Consider the following 15,613-nt stretch of genomic DNA (forward strand, 5'->3'; position numbering starts at 1 on the left):
ACTAAGTATAATTGAGTGGCGCCAGCTGTAAAATCTGCAGAACCCAGGGCACACCCGTTCTCTGGATCTCCACGCAGGGAACAACCAGGTCAGTGTTGAGCTCAGTGGGCATGGGCGGAGGAATAGTGTCCCAAATACAAGTGGAACAGCTGAATGCATGCTTAGGGAGCCCTCTTTCTGTCTTGGTGAGAAGAGGATTACGTAGAATCTAATTTTATCTGAAAAAAAAAAAAAAATCCCTTTGCTCCTTGGAAATGGTTTCCAGTTCTGTGAATAATCTCCTGATTTGCTGTTGACTCCTACTGGCTCTAGTCACGTCCTAGACCCAAGGGAAATGCCATCCTTTTTTCTTTTTAATTATTATGTATATATGTATGTATGTGTGTATGTATGTATTTAGAGAGGGAGATGGGGGAGGAGTAGAGAGAGAGGGAGAAAGAGAAGCTTAAGGAGGCTCGATGCCCAGCAGGGAGCCCCATGACGGGGCTCGATCTCACAGTCATGAGATCATGACCTGAGCCGAAATCAAGTCAGACTCTTCAGTTAACGCTCCAGTAGAAACTATTATCTCCGCCTTTCAAATCTGGTAACTCACTGTGTGTGCACTGTGCCCTTCCTGAGTTTAGCCTCATCTCTCCCTTCTTTTATATCTATGTGCCGGGAATACAACTGTGGGGTCTTGGCCTTTCTTTCCCTTCTGGTTCCTGCGGTGTGTGGCATTAAACCTGGAGCGCAGTTCATACTCAAGAAATATATTTGAAATGAGTTTATTGAGAAAATCCACATTTGTCCAGAGATTCTAGTGCTTATCACAGAGTGCACTGTTTAGCAGAAATTTGCATTGTTGCTTTTCTCTCTGAAGGTTTTCAAAGGCTTTTATGGAACCACTGTGATTCAACAGACAGCGCAGGCCTCGCCGTATTATTTCTGACAATTTTGATTTGAGCTGCTTTTTAAAGAAGTCATTTGTGTTCCAACTATTTTCAACCCTGAGATACAACTGCATCAGTATATGCCATTTAAAGAAGTAGGTGTTCCCTTGCTTTGGCATTTAATACCAAATCCAAATCAGATGTTTATCTGCTGGAGTTTGTTCTTCAGAAAGAAAATGTTGAGAAATTTGACATGTAGCAGGAGAAAATTCTGCTTCTGCTTTCAAATCATACCCAATGGCCGACAACAGCTCAGCTATTCTCAAGCCTCGACGGGAAGCCCTGAATATCTGGAGGAAACTGGATGGATAGTCAAGACCACCTCCTTTGCTTAGATCTGGGGAAACACGAATTCATCACTTTTGTATGCCATTCCCGCTACGTCCTTTTGTTCCCATTTTCTCTCTGTGGGTGTTTTTGTTTTTGTTTTCTAAATGGTTTGCGGGAGGAGTGAGCCACCTGCAATGTCACAGCCAACACGGAACCTTTGGCGGCACAAACTGAGAGTCTCAGGGAAATTTTCCATGTAGATTTTCACTTGCCTCCTCCCAGACCACGGACCATTGAGCATCCTGCATTCTTTTTCTTTTCTTTTTTTTTTTTTTCAAATTTTTTAAAATTTTTTTTTTCGTTTTTTTTTTTTTTTATTTATTTTTGGGACAGAGAGAGAGACAGAGCATGAACGGGGGAGGGGCAGAGAGAGAGGGAGACACAGAATCGGAAACAGGCTCCAGGCTCCGAGCCATCAGCCCAGAGCCTGACGCGGGGCTCGAACTCCCGGACCGCGAGATCGTGACCTGGCTGAAGTCGGACGCTTAACCGACTGCGCCACCCAGGCGCCCCTTTTTTTCAAATTTTTAATGTTTACTTAGTGTTGAGAGAGAGACAAAGCTTGAACAGGGGAGGGGCAGAGAGAAAGAGGGAGACACAGAATCTGAAGCAGACTCCAGGCCCTGAGCTGTCAGCACAGAACCCGACACGGGGCCTTGAACCCACGAACCATGAGATCATGACCTGAGCTGAAGTCAGACGCTCAACCGACTGAGCCACCCAGGCACCCCGAGCATCCTGCATTCTTAAGATTTGAGGCTCCTGAAAGTCCTGTTGCCCTCCTCTCCACACGGAGAAACTTCTAAGGGATGACTTCCTTTGGCCCCAATAGACATCTTTGTATTTCCTAAATAATTCTGTGCTGACTTCGTATCTCTCCTGTCTGCGAGTATCTTCAGGGCCCTTCAACTGAGTACCACACCCTGCAAGTATTCATTTTTGAACAGACTGACTTTCTGGATGATGAAAAAGGAGCCCTTGAGAATATCCTAAGCAGCAAAGTTGTATTACCTCAGACTGTGGATTCTTCCGGCCCAGTGTTCTGCGAGGGATACTGTCACCAGTAGGAGGTGATTGGGGGCGATTCCATGATGCTACTTGTAGGCACATGTCTATCATCATTTAGTGTTCATTTATGCTCCCTTATTGATAACTATATATCTATAGATAGGTGATATAGATTTAGACACAGATTTTCTGATTTCAAATCCAAGAGATATTCAAACATTAGTGTCCCAAGTAGAGTCCAGGCCCAGATGTTTCTTACCTGGATTTCTGGAATAATTTCCTAAACATTTCCTAAACTCTAGTCCAGTAATGTCTTCCAAGGCTGCCGGAGTGTTCCTTCTTCTACTGGAATTATGGTAATGACTCTCCCTCATAAAACTCTTAGTGATACCTTATTGTCCTCATGGCACACTCCAAATTATTTTTGCGTTCAAGACTTTCTGTCATACGGCCCCTTTTATGTGCTTCCACCCTTGACATTTATGCATGCTTCATCACAACGTTTATCATGGTATATGGAGATGTACCCCCTGCCTGATTTTCACCATAGGTTGGAAGGTTCCTAAGGGTAGGAACTGCATCTGAAATTCATCTTTGTAGTCCATCCTTCAGCAGGGGTTCAATTAATGCTTACCTAATTGGCAAATGAGTATATTGAGCTAGAATCTCTCCTCCTAAAACCTTCATTTTCTAGAAGATGGAAGCATGCTTAATTACATAAAATAAATTGAAGAACATAGACACCCTCTGGAAAATGCTAAGCATTACATAATGAAAAAAAACATATTTATTAGCCACTGGCTTGTGTTGAAGAAACTATAAATTCCTCCCCTTCTTGACAGTTTGCCTGATTTAGGTGCTTCTTTCTTCCTGTCACATCTATGTTTTCCTACCAGAACCCCCTGAATTTCTACAGCTACTCAATTCTCAATGCTTAGCTGTCTTCAGCTCTTAGCTGCAAGATCCTTGAGCCTCATTTGGTTTTAGAGTAAGTTCAGGATAGAATGAATATAACCTAATCAGCAATCTCATCAGAACCTTCTTACTTGTACCAAATCTGCTTTGAGAGATAAAATATGTAGGGAAGTACCTTCCATGGTGACACAAGGCATGACAGAGTTCGCCTACCTTTTCTGACTTCTCCTTTTCCAAAATATAGCTCTGGTACAGCTGATTTTATTGATTTCATCAAGAGTAAAAAAAAAATAAATTGAAAGGAGGGTTGCTTTTTTCAACAGAGAAGGGAACATTAATCAAATTTGTGTATACCATATTATATGACACTGAAGAAATAAAACCTTGCACTGAAGGGATTTGAGAAAGGTTATTATATATAAGAATAGAAATATGAAAACATAAATTTGAAAATTACATGGAAACATTATGAAGTTTCTTAAGTAAGCATATGCAGTTATGACTTACATTTGTATTTCATGGAATCTTAAACATTTGCCAGGCACCTTAGGGTTTATCTAGTACAGTAAATTTTTATTTGTGTTTCTCAGGAAACTAGGTTTTCCAACCAACTAGAGTTTTAGGAAGAGGAGGGGAGAGTAAAAGAATCTAATAAGAAAGGTCTCGTCCCTGGACTTGACCACAGCCTAAACCTGCGGAGTTCTTGTCTCATTGGCCGTTCCGAACAAATGTTGGGCTTCTTCCTGAGAATAAAATAACGAACACCTTTCAGGGACCTAGAGGGACCTGGGAATGTGTCCCTGCCCCAGCAACCCCTCCCCCCCCACCCCTCCCCACTTGATCCATCTAGACTTTCCCCTTCCTACAATACTTCAGGTTTCTCAAACACGCCCAAAGCTTTCCTTCTGTAGATATTTGACTTTATTCTGCCCAGGTTCTTTTTCCTTCAGATCTTCACAAGCGCGACTCATTCGTGTCATCACCTCGAGTTTAAGTGCCACCTCTGCAGAGAGGTCATCCCAGATGTCCTAGGAAAAGGGGTGTCCACGATTCTTTATCTTGTCCCCGAGGTAGAGAGGCACTTAGACCTTCCTCTAGGATGAATGGCTTGTGACTCTAAGGACCAGAACTGGTATTCTGTTTAACTGAGCTCATCTCACCCCTTCTACTGTAAAAGTTATGGCTTCAGGATTGTTTTGTTTTGTTATTTCTTTGAGAGAGAGAGAGAGAGAGAGAGAGCACACACAGGAACGAGCAAGGGAGGCACAGGGAGAGAGGGGGACAGAGGATTCAAAGTGGGTTCCATGCTGACAGCAGAGAGCCCAAAGCAGGGCTCAAACTCAGTAACCAAAGCCCAAGTTGGACACTTAACAGACTGAACCACCCAGGTGCCCTAGTTTAAGAGATTTTTTTTTTTTTTAAGAAGGCAGATTACATGGAAGCATGTGGTTCAGGATAGAAGCCAAATTTGTGATCAATATTTATGGGGAGGCATAAAAAAAAAAAAGGATAAGTTGTGGGAAAAAAAACTTAAAAAAAAAAATGATCTCCAATTCGTTTTTTTTTTTTTTTGATTAAAACAAATATGGCACAGTACCTATTTCCTCATATCATCTCATAGATGAAAGACCCAGGAGATAAATGAGCAGGTTACAAATAGCATGGTGTCCTCAGGCTTGTGGTAATTGCTGGATGAGATATAAACATTCTCTTCTTTATTTAACAGATATCTATCATGGCCCAAGTCTGTGCGATGTCTTGATCCTACTGAATATCAATATGAAACCTTTGTTTTCCTGAGTCTTTTAGTCCAGAACAATTATAAGAATTGGTCCCATCCCAGCAATGCGTTCATAAGACAAAGCAAGGCACATGCTTGTATGGCCATCAGAAAAATGTAAAGTTCTAGATTGTATGGTATTAGCCAGAATAATTAAGGATTTTAATACAGGAAAAAAAAAAAAAAACATGTCAAAGGCCTCAAAGATGAAGCCCATGTTTAATGTCTGGGTACCTGGAAAATGATAATGCCCTTGACAGAGAAGAGAATACTGGGGAAATCCAGTATTCAGATAGGTCTGTTCTGAACATCCTGAGTTTGGGCGATGACCGACAGTTGAGTGGAAGTGAACTATGAAATGGCCATCCAAGCGGGCCTGGACTTGGGGAGGTTTCGGGTGGGAGATCGAACTTTAAAAATGAAGCAATGTTTAGTAAACAGCAACGCTAGGCATCTGGAACTCAACCGGAGTTTTTAAAAAAAAAAAAATTGCTGGTGGAATTATTAGCATACGACTGTTTTAAAGACTACGAAGATGCAAGCTGAACGGGCAGGATGGACCGGATGGGGGAGAGCCACTGTGCCTGATGAACAGGAAAGCAGAGGGTGCTGACAAGGACAAGCCTTGCACCCACATTCGCCGTTAAGGATGGATAAGAGAAGCAGGGCACGTTCCCCCGACAGAATAGGAAAAACGAACGCACTCAGAAAGGATCTGTTCACCTCCCGAACCCCGACGACAGAACACCTAGCCGTCAGGTGAAATCAAGCCCCTGAGCCGAGGAAAACAAAGCGGGCTCAACTCTCCTGGCTGCAGCGCGCTCTCCGTACAAGCCCGGATCCCCTTCCCCAGCTCCCGAGGGTCCTTCCACCCCACCCTGCGCGTAAATCGCACCCCTCCGAAGTTCCGCGTTAGAGAACGCAGCGGGGAAGAACATTTTCTGCAAGTAAAGAAAGTAGAACTAGGGCAGTCCGAGGAGATTGAAAGGGCAACACCATCGCGCAAGAAACCTGTGAGTTCTGATTACTTTCAGGACTTTGCCTTCATGCCTCAGGAGCTCCATTGATCACGGCCTCCACGACAGGTTGGGGGTGGGAGGGGAGGGCGCTCGGGGAAAAAAAAAAAAAAAAATCTCAAAACTCTCCTCCAGCTTCCGCGCTCTCAGATGCAAATACCTGGCGGAGAGATGGATGGGCCGCAGCCCCTCCTACTTTCCCCGCTCCCCTTGATTTCCCCGCGAAGGACTCCATCTGTACGGAGCCGTCAGGAGGGCGCTGGAGGAGGGGTGCGCGAGTGTGCGCGCGCGTGTGTGCGCGCGTGGCGGCGGAGCGGCTGCCTCTCCAACAGCCCTCGCTGGGTCTCCAGGAGGTGCCCAAGTCTCAGTGGCTCCCCGGGCCGGGGTCGCCCGGCGCCGACCGCAGGCCTCCGCCGCCGACCACCCTCACCTCCTCGCCTCCCTCCTGCGCTGGCCCGGCGCCCTCTCGTCTTCTCTCGGGCGCTCGCCCTCTCGCCCTCTCTCCGGACGCGCGCTCCCGCTGGCTCCGGACCTGGCGTCTGAGCCGCTCGGGGAGAGGCGGCCGGCCCCTTGGAGCGGGCGGCGGCGGCGGCGGGCCGGGGGCGCCCGCGGCCCGGGCCGGGGCAGGGGCCCCGCGGCCCGCGCCCCGCGGAGAGGGCTGTGATTGGAGCAGGAGCCCGCGCCCGGCCGGCCGCAGCGGGTGCCGGGCGGGCGCCGCCAGTCCGCCCCGCGCGCCGAGCTGCGCGCACTGGGTCCCGAAGCGCACGCGGGCGCCCGGCCGCTGAGCGCGCGCCCTCTCGGATGCCAACAGCCGGGTCGCTGGCGCCGGACGCCGCCGGGAGGGCAGCGAGGCCCCAGGTGAGTGCGTCCGCCCGCGCGGGGCCGGGGAAGGCGCCGCCGGGCAGGAGCGCGCGCCCTCGCCGTGCGCCTCCGGGGGCCGGACTCGGCGGTGAGCGGCAGGCGGGCGGGGGGGATCCGTGCGGAGTTTCCTTTGGCGTCCCCAAGTTTCCGCTGTGCGGCCGGGAGTCGTGGCTCGGCGGGGCAGCACAGACGTGCGTACCGAGCCGCGGGCGCTTGGCCCCCCGAGAGCCCGAGCCGACCGCCGCCGGGGGCGGCGCGTGTTGGCGAGTTCGGGGCGAGAGCGGATCCGCGCACGCTCCCGATGAAGCGGTGAGGCCGGACTCTTGGACCGCCGTCCTCCAGGAGGGACGCGAGTGGGCCGCCGCTGACCTGGGGTGCAGGGGTGGGGGGGGCCGGTCTCCGCGCTGGCGGGGCCGCCGGCTGCGCGGCGGTCTGAGACTGGAAGGGGGTGTGCGCCGGCGTGCACGGGAGTCCTCGTAGCCGTCCACGCTGGACTCCTTTTACCTTTGGAGAAGGTGCCACTCGTCTAAGGGTGTTTTGCTCTTGCCTGTAATTAGTATTCTGCTGCGACGGTGCGTCTGCAGGGCTTGCCTCTGCTCGGCGCCCCCGCTTCCCCTCCGCCTGGCGGTACCTTAGGTTTGCGCTGGGAAAAGGGCACCCTGTTTCTCTGAATGCGCGGTGGACGTCTTCGTGGGTGCACCTGCTACGCGGCTAGTTGCCGGTATCCAACCTCCCTGCGTGGATTAATGAGAAGGGACCTTTGGTCTGTATTGGCTTCACGTTGTAGATCGTTAACCTTTTCGGATTTCATAGATATAGTTCAGGTGAGTAAAAGATTGGCCGTGAGTTCACCCAGCCTTGGGCAGTTGAGAACTGTGAAGAAATCATCAAGGACTGGGTGTCTCAAGGCTTTGGAGATCTGCAGACTGAACCGTGAATATACTTATGTTGCAAGAAATATCTTCCTTTTATTAGATGAGTGAAGTGAAATATCTTTAAGTAGGAGCCATCCTTCCTAATTCCTGTAACCAGACAGGTGTTCAGCAGATCATTTTCCATACAGAAGTAGATAAACAGAACTTTATGACAAGCGTACATTTAAAAGATCAGGTTCACGGCACAAAAGGACACATTTTAGAAGAGTTTAGGGGCGGTAACATCCCGTGTTTTAAAGGAAAGTTTGCATTGATTCACTGCCAGCAACATCTAAATAGTTTGTGTCTTTATAAAGACAAGTTGGTGGGCGGGGGGGGGGGGGGAGAGCTAAGGAAAAAAAGTAATTACGTTAGGAGGCTTTCAGTAACTCACCAGGAATTACTTTTTTTTTCCCCCAAAGAACTAGTCAGACTTTATGTTTACCCAAGCTCTTGGCTCGTTACGGTATGTGACAGGAAAATACATCAAGAATCAGTTTCTTCATTTTTAGGGCTATTTGGAATAGTATGAATGAAAATGCAAAAGAATCGAGACCACGTAGCGAAACTGACAACTTTGTGGAAGTCTTGCTTATAGGTTAGTGTTTAATAAGGAGTGGAGTAGGAAAAGCAATTAGGTGGCCTTCAGTGTTAATAGTCTTATCTGGTAATGTCTGTGGACAGAAAAATAAAACAATAGTCAGTAGTGCAGACCATCACCCTGCAAAAAGCTATTTCGGATTGCAGCTTTAATAAAAGGGCATTGTGCGCTTACAACGTGAGATATTATTGTAATTAAGGGCTGCGATAGGTCATTGGAATTGTGTGAACAATCAGCTGACAGGCTCACAACTCTCCTTAAGTCTACTTTTGATACAATAGCACAGAGCTTTCCCCTTTTTTATAAAAGGGGAATTGTAAAGCATCTGTATTACTGCAGTTTACCCTTGAATTGACTCTAGTTTTTAGTGTCCAATGAAAAAGACAGGGTGGGGAGCATACTGAGTTTTGGCTACTGTTCAGCCTTCCCTAGATGTAAAAAACCAACCCCACTGTGTCTCCTCAGGCATGATTTCTTTGCTGGTCTCCCTATCGTTCAGCACTGTAGTTAATTTGACGGCAAAGCTGTTATAAACTTCTCTGCATAGAGTCAGGTACTTTGTCACGTCTTTCAGAAATCTTTTATAAAGTAAAAGCCCATAGATTGTTTAGTGTTGTGAGTATTTATGCCTCAGTGATCTTAAGCTTCCTTGATTTCACAAGGTTTTGCATTTGTTGTGCTAGGGGTTTGTATCCTATCATGGTTCTCTCTCACACGCGTGCACACAAACATTTTTTTGCTTGGTTGGAAGGCTTCAGAGCCTTAGTTTAAAATGGGAGCTTCAGGAACTTCTAAAATAACTAACACGCATTAGCGTGTTGCAAAGGGATTGTGATGGGAGCTTTTCTCCTTGGCGTAAAGGAATCCGTTGCTTCCAAATGGGGGGATAAAGGGGAGCTGAGGACAAGGAAAAAGACATGTGATCAGAGTCCTGTGTGTGACCATCTCCTCAGCCTCTGACAAGCAGAGCACATTTAGCTGTAACCAGCAATACGCGAGTGCCTCCTCTGGGGATTTGCCGGTTTTGCAGAAAAGCTACCCCTGCAAACATTTTCCCCCTTGTTGTTCGCAAGACTCCTCCCTGACAGAATTATCAGTGCAAATGACTATGCAGACATCTGTCCATATATTCATCTCAGATTATACTCTAGATTTTCATTCTGGTAGAATTTCTTTTTGGTTGTTTTGCAAAATGTTTATTGAAACATGATGCCTTTAAAAAAAAAGAAAAAAACATGATGCCTTTTATTGAAGTCACATACATCATACCTGGCTCAGTGTAAATGCTTAGGTAAATTACACAGTAAAAATGAGATGGCTGGGATGTTGTAGAAGCATAAAGGAAAAACACTATAAGTATATTTTCCCTGTTATAATTGTACATGCATACGTATGTTTTATATAACATATAAATAGCTCAGATGGACTGTGGGATGTCATTTTGTTTTCTTTTTAATTTGCATGGGCTTCTTCTCGTTAATTATAAACTCTTGCGCCTCTTTTCTTTTTCATTCCTTTTACCCGTGACAAGTTATTTGTGCTTCGTTGAAATCGACTCTGTAATCCACTTAGAGAAGTTTTCATTCCATGTCTGATAGCCAGATGCACGCTACAGGCTGTGTGATTCATTTCCAGGGCCCCTGCCTGAATATTTAGGCCAGTTAACGGTGGGAGGCTGTGGTCTGTGGTTGTAATGTTATCTGGCCCAGGGAGCTAATGGAGTTGATCACAGTTTCTTTACGTGAGAAGTCGCATATCACGGAGGGTCCCCAGCCTCACTAATTAAAATGGAAAAAATTATACCTTTTAAGTTAAAAAAAAAAAAAAAAAGAAGAGGGCTGTTTCATCAGTGTTAACATTACTGAAGCTAATCCTAAACTTTCAATGGTATATGGATAGAGAAGTTAAATGATAGTATGTTTTATAATAGAAGCTAAAGATGACAGTATTAAATCTAAATAGTAAATGGCTATAGATAGGAGCAGACAGTCCTTTCAAAATACAGGATTTGTAGCAACAACCAAATAACCGTACATATGCATCCTTACATCTTAAGATATTGAGTTGGTAGCCTATTTCTGCAACATTCAAAGAGCTATTGTTTAAACTTCAGTGGACATCTATAGTGTCACAGTGCGGTAGGTATTCTTTGATCACCAGATTTGGAAAGGAGAGGAGACTTTAAAGTTGGATCTTCCTCAGTGTGCCTTTTGGGTAATATGGAAATGACAGTCCTAAATGGATCCGTTCCCCCTTATTCTCACTCTGCACTCATGACCCTTCTGGATGGAGTAATCCTGCTTGGAGAATTCCAACTCATGGTCCTATAAAAATTGGAGTAAGATTAAACTTACTTTTCTTGGCTTTTGGAGAATATAATCTATTCCAAAGATGATACATTAGAAGGATCTTTAGTGTCAGAATGAGAAATGGTAATATTTTAAGTTTTCTGGTGTCACCAATGATGCCCAGTGCCATTAAGAACTTGTCGCGTGACCTTGGGCATTTCACTAGAATTCTGTAGATACCGGTTTTCTTAGGGGACAAAAAAAAGGCCACCTTAGGTTTTTCTAATGTCTGTTCCAGTTTTGTGGTTCCACCACTCAAGGAACCTTCAAACATCAGGGGGAACAGAGGGTTTAGGGACTTCTTTACATTTTTTTTTTCTTTTTGCACCATGAACCCTCAGGAGAGCCAAGCAATTACCTTCCTCAGCACTGAAGTGACATTCTCTCTGTCCCATAAACATTATCCTTGAAAGCCCTGCTTATGTGTGGTGGTCAGAAAATGTGGCCACAGACCTTGAAATGCTCCTTGCCCTGGATTACTTTCTGTCTATTGTGGAATTATGACATCTGCCCATTCATGAACAGGAGATTAGACTGTCTTTTCTTTCTTTTGTATTCCCTCAAATGTATTCAGTGGTTCTACTTTAAAAATAAATACAAGTAACAATGAACAAGTACTATCCTTTTTACCAAGCAGACTGCTCTAACTTTATGGACAGAGATAAGTCACAGTGAGGACCTCAGTGGTGACAGGTGGCTGCTGTCCTGGGGAGCGCAAGGGCAAAGGAAAGTCTTTTAAGAAGGCATTGGGTGAATCAGGAGGCAGTCTTTTCGTTGAATTTAAATAATGCTATTAAATGCTCAAGGACTATTTTAAAAAGGCATATTTTTTTTGTCAGACAAAAAGGTACAAAAGAACGAATACATGGAACGTTGTTCTTAAGGCAATGGTAATATTTTCATAGTGCCCTCTAACCACTGCTGTGAAATGGTATCATTTCCACTTTTGAGCATGTATATTGTTCTCTCTTCATAAGGATCCATTAAAAATATGTTGCTTGTCAGAATGTAGTTCCACTTTCAATCAGTCTGGGAAATGACAGTTTCTTCCCAAAAGGCCAACAGCAAGATTTTAAAAATTTTTGTTACTGTTACAACTGTGATTTCTGGTACTGTTATGTTTTGTAGATTAGCGAGCAAAACATCTTAGGGAATATCAGTTAGAGTCGAGAGATGTTGGACAGTCATCCATTATGGATTTTTCGCATTCTCACTGATTATTTTCTGTCAAGTACACGGAGTCCTCGAATGTCATTCTTACCACTGTTTTTCTAGAAAATGCAAGTAAGAATTTACTTTGGGGATATCACGATCCACATAATTGTGAACTGTACCTGTTTTTAAAGGAGAGGCACAAGTTGTTTGAATCTTCATTAACTTCCCAGGAGATAAGAAATTATGTGTTCATGTGGTATATAGTCAGTACGTTTCAAAATAGTTTCAGACCCGTGTGTGATGCAGCTCCAGACACAGAGAGCATGAGTGTCTGTCCCTTGCTTGTCATTTAGAGAAACTGTTGATAGTATTTAACTGAGCTAAGCCATCGGTTACTTATATTGAGCTGCAAAGAGAATATTCCACCCTAACTTTGCCACAGAACCTAAAATACGAATATGTTTCCCTTTAACATAACTGATCATCCTCTTGCATAGCTCAAGTTATTTCTAGAAGGCATGTAGCACTTGGAGAGACGCAGTTTAGCATGTATAAGTTAATTGGTAATCAGGCATGTGTTTAAAACTACTCTTGGTGTTTGTATGTTAATGTGACTGGCTGAATATGATACATTTCATGCTATTTGTCATGCTTTTCGCATGTTGCCTGTAATTTAGATGGAGCAGGTCCTGGCAGATTTATGCTTTTGCTGATTAGCACTTGGGATGCTGATGCATACAAAATATTTTTTTGTTGTTATGGGATTTTTAGTCCTTGTGTTTAGGTATGAACCAAACATTGTTTTGAGCCTATGATAGTCACTTGCTCTGATTTTGAAAAGTGGCTTCCCCGAGATGTTAAGTGGAGCAGAAAATCCAAGAAAATTTTATACTAATGAATTTGTTTGGGTAAAATAATAGGAGCTATTAAGGTTAAGTGAATAATAAACCATCTACTTGGAAATAATTCTTTGCCACTTAGTTGAACAAAAATAATTGGAACAAAAAAGTAGCATGGTAAAAGTGGTGTCAGGTCAAATAAATGATGCTCATGTAGTAAATAACTACTTGACTGATCCTTACCACGGACCATTTTTTTCTTTTCTTTTTTCCTTTTTGCTTCCATCCACTTAAAATTTCCTTTTGGAGGTTCTCTCTTCTGTTCTTTTGATTAAGGTGTGTTGTGTTGTGTTGATCCCACTATTATGATTTTCATGTGCTTTTAGTTTGGCAGAAAAAAAAAAGTTATATGTTAAAAAATACGAGTTTTATTTTCTGATAGGGATTGCGTTCAGTGTGTAGATTGCTTTGGGTAGTACAGACATTTTAGCAATATTTGTCCTTCTAGTCCGTGGGCAGGGAATGTCTTTCCATTTCTTTGTCTCCTCTGGAGTTTCTTTCATCAGTGTTTCATAGTTTTCAAGAAATAGGCCTTTCGCCTCTTTGCCAAGTTAGGTTTTTTCCTAGGATATTGGATGGCTTTTGGTGCAATTGTAAGTGGGCTTCATCCCTTACAAGTTTTAGCTTTAAAATGTCAAGAGGAAAACATTTTAAACCTTACTCAGATATGTGTGTGTGTGTGTGTGTGTGTGTAATCTAAAATTTAATGTATATATATGTATATCTTAAATTTTAGATTATATATATTAGATATATATGCATACATTAAATTTTAAATTACCAGTCCGGTAGCAGCCACTACTGTCTTTCAAACATTGATTGGCTCCTATTCAGTTCTTTTCTCCTTAGGTAGAACCTGTTGTTTTTCTCCCCACAGCTATAATGCTACCCATTTGTAACTGTCTGGAAGTTGACATAGATCTGTAGAAGTTACCTAAAGTGTGTATATATCCCAACACATCGTTGTTCTGCACTGTCTTTCTTTCTGAGCCAGCAATAGTGAACAGGTCAGCCCTCCAGACCTCCAGTGGGTCACCGCCCCAAGCTTTCCCACGTAAGACATAATGACACATAACGCCGCTTGGATGCAGGGGTCTCTGCTTGTTTCTGATGGGACTTTCCCTCTGTTAATGGGGACTGTTGCTGATGGGGAAACAGTGGGGACTGTTTCCCTCTGTTAATGGGGACTGTTCCCTTGTTTCTGATGGGACTTTCCCTCTGTTAATATGAAACTCAGGAGGCAGAAAGAAGGGAAAAGACTAGAGGGATGGAGACCTAACTAGGCAGGGTGCAGGGTTTTGCTTTGGGGCAAAGATTTGCCAGTCCGAATTTAACCCTTTGTGAGAAATGGCAACAATTGTGATTGGTTGTGTGCTCAAATTCATTTAAATGTAAAAAACAATGTTATTGGGGTGCCTCTCTAAGTGCGGACACTTGTGGGATGATAGGAAGCCTATTTGCAGTAGGGATCTCAAGTTCATGCTTTGATGACTTCTCTTTGAAGACCACAAATAACGGAAGGTTTTTCATAATGCTTCAGAGCCTATCATTTCCTTCATGATCTCTCAGGTCAGGTCAGGATTAGTTGGGTTGACCCGCTGTACTGGTCTTTACCTTGAAAACCAGATCTGGTCGTAAAGGAAGGCAGGGATTTGGGGAAGCCTCATGACGAAGGGTCATCTGCCCTGTGACTTTCCCCCTGCTGTTGTCAGTTGTTCATTCCAGGCAGAGTTATTAGTCACTGTCAACAACGTTGATCAACAATGAATCTCCCCTACTCCAATCACAATCATTCACATGGGAGATTCTGACTATATGAGTGCATTTCACAGAGGGTATTGTAGAATCATTTATCTGCTTCATAAAAATGAGAATTTTATCCTCCAGTAATGTACACAAAGTCCGTTAAAATATTCTTGTACGCTATTAAAGACCTTTAAAGAAAGATAAATAAAATTTGGGTCAAGAGCCTTCAACTACTGCAGAAAAATATAATGGACTTTTTTTTTCCCCCAAAGTGATTTTGAGTCATAAACATGGAAGAGTTACCAAGGAATTTAGATATTGACTTACATGGTTAATTTCCCATATTAAAAACATGAAGTTGATCGTAATGAAAAGAAAATTTGTAAATATGTTCTCAGTGTCAATTGCGTGTGTCTACTTCTGTTCTAGATACTAGGGTGGGTCTTCCTATTCACCAAGGTTTTTATTAATCACTGCTTTTAAAACACTTGGTTTTAAATAGGAAAATACAGATCTCCGGTCTCTTTCACAAATATTAACCCAGTCACTATAAAGTAACCCATGGTGTGTTTTGTAATTCACTGCTTTTGTATGTTCTGGCTCGTTTGGTAACTTCACAGTCTTGGGTGGAAGCGAAAAGATCTTCAAGAGGCAAGAAGAGTAATTTAAACATCTCATGTTAAAATTCCTGCTAAATTTCATAAATGTAAAAAAAATGCTTTTATATTCCTATGGCTTTCTTATATCCTTCTGCCCTTTCATTAACAATGTGTGCTTTTTCACAGCTTAAAAAAGGCCAGCAAAACCAATTCTATATAATTGTCAAAAGCAGAGAAGTGACATCTGTTAAAAAAAAAAAAAAGACTTTATAATTTAGTTCATCTCCCTCATTTTGCAAATGTGGAAAATGAAATCCCAGAGGGATCTAAGGTCATCTAGCAAATGGTGGAGGTTTTAGGGCAAAGACCCCAGTGATCCTGTTCCTGGTCCAGATTATATTTCTTTTTCTTATTAGCGAACATTTTGAGTGAGCTCAAATCTCTCCAATTCTGATACCAGTCTTTGACGTATAAAAATCACAGAGGACATGCCTTTAGGAAAGAACGTA

General features: G+C 43.6%; 1 protein-coding gene across 3 annotated transcripts in view; it reads left to right on the forward strand.

Annotated features, from left to right (window-relative positions):
- The first annotated feature begins 6,714 nt into the window (after positions 1 to 6,714).
- CDH7 (cadherin 7) overlaps positions 6,715 to 15,613 on the forward strand; it is a 123,986-nt gene continuing 115,087 nt past the window's right edge. The window contains exon 1 of one of the 3 annotated variants that reach the window (XM_043559060.1): positions 6,715 to 6,839. In XM_043559060.1, the coding sequence (XP_043414995.1) occupies positions 6,783 to 6,839 (57 nt within the window). In that variant the 5' untranslated portion in view covers positions 6,715 to 6,782. Of the gene's footprint in view, positions 6,840 to 7,329; positions 7,667 to 15,613 lie in introns of those variants that run through there. The other 2 variants (XM_043559057.1, XM_043559056.1) reach the window with 2 other exon arrangements.

Source organism: Prionailurus bengalensis, chromosome D3, assembly GCF_016509475.1.
Source record: "Prionailurus bengalensis isolate Pbe53 chromosome D3, Fcat_Pben_1.1_paternal_pri, whole genome shotgun sequence".
In the NCBI taxonomy this organism is placed as follows: domain Eukaryota; kingdom Metazoa; phylum Chordata; class Mammalia; order Carnivora; family Felidae; genus Prionailurus; species Prionailurus bengalensis.